Source organism: Lactuca serriola, chromosome 1, assembly GCF_051521515.1.
Source record: "Lactuca serriola cultivar US96UC23 chromosome 1, Lser_US96UC23_V15, whole genome shotgun sequence".
Taxonomy (NCBI): Eukaryota; Viridiplantae; Streptophyta; class Magnoliopsida; order Asterales; family Asteraceae; genus Lactuca; species Lactuca serriola.
The window spans coordinates 232,953,565-232,958,138 of record NC_136408.1 but is presented as its reverse complement, the minus strand read 5'-3'; the positions used below and the strand labels follow the sequence as shown (position 1 = coordinate 232,958,138).

Here is a 4,574-nt window from a genome sequence, read left to right as displayed (position 1 = left end):
AATTTTTTCTTTGTCTACCTCTAACCCCTTAGAAGACACAACATGACCAAGTATGAGAACCTTATCAATCATAAAATGACACTTTTCATAATTCAAAACAAGGTTGGTCTCAATACATCTTTGTAAAATCTTTTTCAAATTGTCCAAACACTCATGGAAAGAATTACCATAAACTGTGAAATCGTCCATAAAAACTTCAATGATCTCCTCAACATACTCTGAAAAAATACTTACTATGCACCTTTGAAAAGTGGCAGGAGTATTGCAAAGTCCAAAAGGCATCCGCCTATATGCAAATGTTCCGAAGGGACATGTGAAAGTGGTTTTTTCTTGATCCTCGGGTGCAACGGGTATTTGATGAAAACCGGAATACCCATCCAAGCAACAATAGTGTGCTTTTCCTGCTAACCTTTCCAACAATTGGTCAATGAAGGGAAGTGGGAAATGGTCTTTCCGGGTTGAGGAATTGAGTCTTCTATAATCAATGTAAACTCTCCACCCGTTTTGCACACGGGTGGGGACTAATTCAACTTGGTCATTTTTTGTAACGGTAATACCTGTCTTCTTGGGGTACAACTTGGACTGGGCTTACCCACTTGCTATCTGATTTGGGATAAATCATCCCCGCATTCAACAACTTTAAAATCTCCTTTTTTCACAACCTCCATCATTGGAGGATTCAAACGCCTTTGAGGTTCTCAGGAAGGCTTGTAATCTTCTTCCATAAGGATCTTGTGCATGCAAAGTGAAGGACTTTGCCCTTTGATGTCGGCTATAGTCCACCTGATAGCTTCCTTGTACTCCTTCAAGGTGGTGACAAGCTCTTCTTCTTCTTCTTCTTTTGTTGATAACTTTGTGGAAATGATCACTGGCAAAGTATCTTTGTCTCCAAGATATGCTTACTTGAGATGCTCGAGTAAAGTTTTGAGCCCCAATTCCGATGCTTGCACAATAGAAGGAACAAGTTTCTCATTAGGATGGGTATTTTCAGTTTGGAACATCAAACCTCATTTTCTTCTTCTCATCCATGCAAGATACAACTTCTATAATCTCTTCATCAATTTTAAATTGCTTGGCAAGCTTTTCCACTTATTCTTTTTGAAGATTCCTGTCTAAAATGAGAGCTAATACATCAAGATTAGACAAATCAAAACACTCCTTTGTCAATGGTTCTATCATATCCACAAAATTCAAAGATGAAATATCACTTGGATATCTCATAGCATCATAGATGTTGAAATTTATCACCTATCCATCAAATTCCATGGACAATGTACCATCATACACATCAATTTTTTTCCGGGCTGTTTTCAAAAAGGGTCTTCCTAGAAGAATTGAACTCAAATTCGGTGATTCATAATCATCCATATCAAGGACATAAAAATTTGCTGGAAATACTAATTCATTCACTTGGACTAACACATCTTCTAGCACACCTTTTGGATTTACTAAAGACATATCAGCCAATTGAATTATCACCCCGGTTTTCTTTAATATGCCAATATTTAAAGTTTTGAAAATAGAGTATGGAAAAACATGGATAGAAGCTCCAAGGTCTAGCATATCTCGTGGAACATGAATATTACCTAGCTTGCAAGGAACGGTGAAAACACCCGGATCCTTACATTTTTGAGGTAGTCTTTTCTGTAACACTGCAGATACATTTTCACCCACTTTGATAGTTTCATTCCCTTTTAACTTTTTTTTTAGATGTGCATAAATCCTTAAGGAATTTAGCATATCTTGGGACACCCTTGATGGCATCAATAAGAGGAATATTTACCTCAACCTTCCTAAACATCTCCATGATCTCATTTTCCTTTTCACGCTTTGACTTGCTTAACCTTGTGGGAAATGGAGAAGGAATGAATTTTGCTTCAATGGAAACTTGCTTTGAGGGTGTTTTTGACTTCTCTTCTTCTTTCTCTATCTCCATCTCTTCTTCTTCAATCATCTTTTGACCTTCATATTCTTTGCCATTTCTCATTGTGATAGCACATACACTATGCTTTGGATTCTTTTCGGTTTGTGCGGGTAGTTTGCCTTGTGACTCCAATTTACTCACAAAAGTGGCGAGTTGAGTCATTTGTTGCTCCAAAGTCTTGATGCTCGCCTTGGTCTCATTTTGAAATGTTTGAGTACTTGTGGCTAAACTCTTGACAATGTCTTCCAAAGACATTCCGGACCCGCTTGAACTACTTCCTTGCTGCATGTTTTGAGGTTGGAATTGAGATTGATGATGAGGTTGATTTGGCTGGAAATGTGGTTGATAATTTTGTTGATGATGCATTTGATTTAGAAATGGAGGTCTTGGTGGATAAGGTGGCCATGGCTGAAAATTGGCATTGGGTTGGTGCCAATTTGGATTGCTTCTTGGCTGAAAGTTCCCTTGCTATTGGCTTGAGAATCCCATAGCTTGAACTGGCTATACATCTTCTTGTAACATTGGGCACATATCAGTAGGGTGTCCAACTTGGGTACAAATACCACAAGGTCTAACTATTGGTGGTTGCACACCCTTATCTTTAGCAAGCATCATCACTACTTTAGTCAACTCAGAAAGTTGACTCTCAATTTTTGGGGTAGAGATTTCTTTCACTCCTCTTGGTGCGTCACTGTACCATTCTTCTTCTTGTGTTGTATGCTTGGACTCTTCTGCCATGTTCTTGATAAGAGCTCTGATTTCCATTGGAGTTTTATTAACTATGGATCCACCACTTGATGCATTAAGTAATCTCCTATCCTAAGATGACATTCCCTCACAAAAATATTGCAACAACTGATACTCTAAAATCCCATGTTTTGGACGTCTTGAACACAACTTCTTGAACCGTTCCCAATAAGAATGCAAAGATTCTCTCTTTTGTTGCTTGATACCAATGATTTCACAGCATAAGGCCGAAACTCTCATCTCTGGAAAATATTTGTCCAAAAACATCTTTGCAAGTTCATTCCATGTTGTGACTGACCCCGGTGGTAAGTCATACAACCATTCTTTAGCTGAATCTAGTAATGCAAAGGGGAATGCCCTTAATTTGATTTGATCTTCTGTGACTTCATGTGGCTTCATACCCACACAGAAAACATGAAATTCCTTAAGGAATTTATGTGGGTCTTCATTCTCAAGACCACGGAATGAGGGTAACAAATGGATGAGTCCAGACTTGAGTTCAAAGTTGATTGCTGCAGGGTAATTTATGCATAAAGGTTGTTGGGTGACATCTTGAGTGGCCTACTGTCTAAAGGTTTGTTCAGGTGGTGGGTTTGGAGGATTTTGGTTTCCTCCATGGTTTCTGCCATGGTAAGAGTAGGTGAAGATGGTGGGGTGATACTTTTGGATGTTGGAGAAGATGTGGTTGAAGGATTTGATGAAAAAGCTCCGGATTGTTGTTTCTTTAAAAGTTTGGCTTGCTTCTTTCTTTGTTTTGTAGATTTCTCTATCTCCAAATCAACTGGTAAAGGTGTACCTATGCGAAAAGATCTTGGCATAAACAATTAGTACTACCGTATCCCCGGCAACGACGCCATTTTGTTAGGTGTGTCAAATCCAAAAAATAAAGGGGTACAAAATGACTCCAAAACACTGTTACTTTGCACTATAAATGTAATACAAGGTAAGCAGGGTTGATCCACAAGAATACAGGACTTCTTATTTAGCCATATTCTCACACATCATACAATCAATATTAAAATGGGGGATTATGTTTGAACTAGACTTAAAATTCATAAAGAAGTAAGATTGAAAACTAAATTCAGTAAAAGAAATACATTTCTGATTCGGATTCCTATACATGCATTACGTTGTAGGGTGTAATATGACGGTGATTCATGTTCAATCTAGGTTGGTAATTTAGATATTAACAAGATCTAATACCCAAGTTGATAAAAGTGTTTTACTCAAAACATGTTCTTTAAATAAAACTTCATTTAATTGATTCAAAAACAAGCTTTTGCATCAAATCATTAAATGACATTAAGATCTTTCAACAACTACAAACAATATCCAACATTCCTCATAAGTTCGGGAATATGAACATCTAATCTTTGATTACACTAATTTTTGTTCTAATTACAACCTATTAAGTGCATGTTACTAACATCAAATCATAAAACATATACGAATTTCATAATTTGATTAACTAGATTGATAAGAACCTTAATTCATCGATCAAGTGAAAAGAGAACCAATCAAACATATAATTAAGATCAAATCAAAGATTACTAGATGATAAACATAAAATCAAGTGAAAATTACAACTTAACAACAAACACTTAGGAATCCAGAATCAGAAATGAGTGAGAAATTAGCCATACATGTCTAAGTTAACTACAAATCTAACAAGTATGATCTTCAAATCAACTTACAAAAAGCAAATTAAAGTCTTACCAAAGTGTTAGATGATGATATGATACACCAAAATCTCCCCCTACCGTTCCAAGTCAAAGTTATGTTTGAATATGCCAAAAGAACATGATAAATCGGAAGTTAAGAATTCAAATTTTGACTAGATCACGTTACATGGCCCGTGTAACGTATGCCTTGCCATTACACGGCTGTGTAATGAATCTGATTT

At 36.7% G+C, this 4,574-nt stretch overlaps 1 protein-coding gene across 1 annotated transcript; it reads right to left on the bottom strand.

Moving 5' to 3' along the window:
- Window positions 1-1,248: 1,248 nt before the first annotated feature.
- Window positions 1,249-2,290, bottom strand: LOC145066639 (uncharacterized). The gene is made up of 2 exons (XM_079013926.1): window positions 1,784-2,290; window positions 1,249-1,698 (listed from the first exon to the last, which is right to left on the bottom strand). Exons 1-2 carry the CDS (start codon window positions 2,288-2,290, stop codon window positions 1,249-1,251), a joined length of 957 nt encoding a protein of 318 aa, XP_078870052.1.
- Between the last annotated feature and the right edge of the window lie 2,284 nt (window positions 2,291-4,574).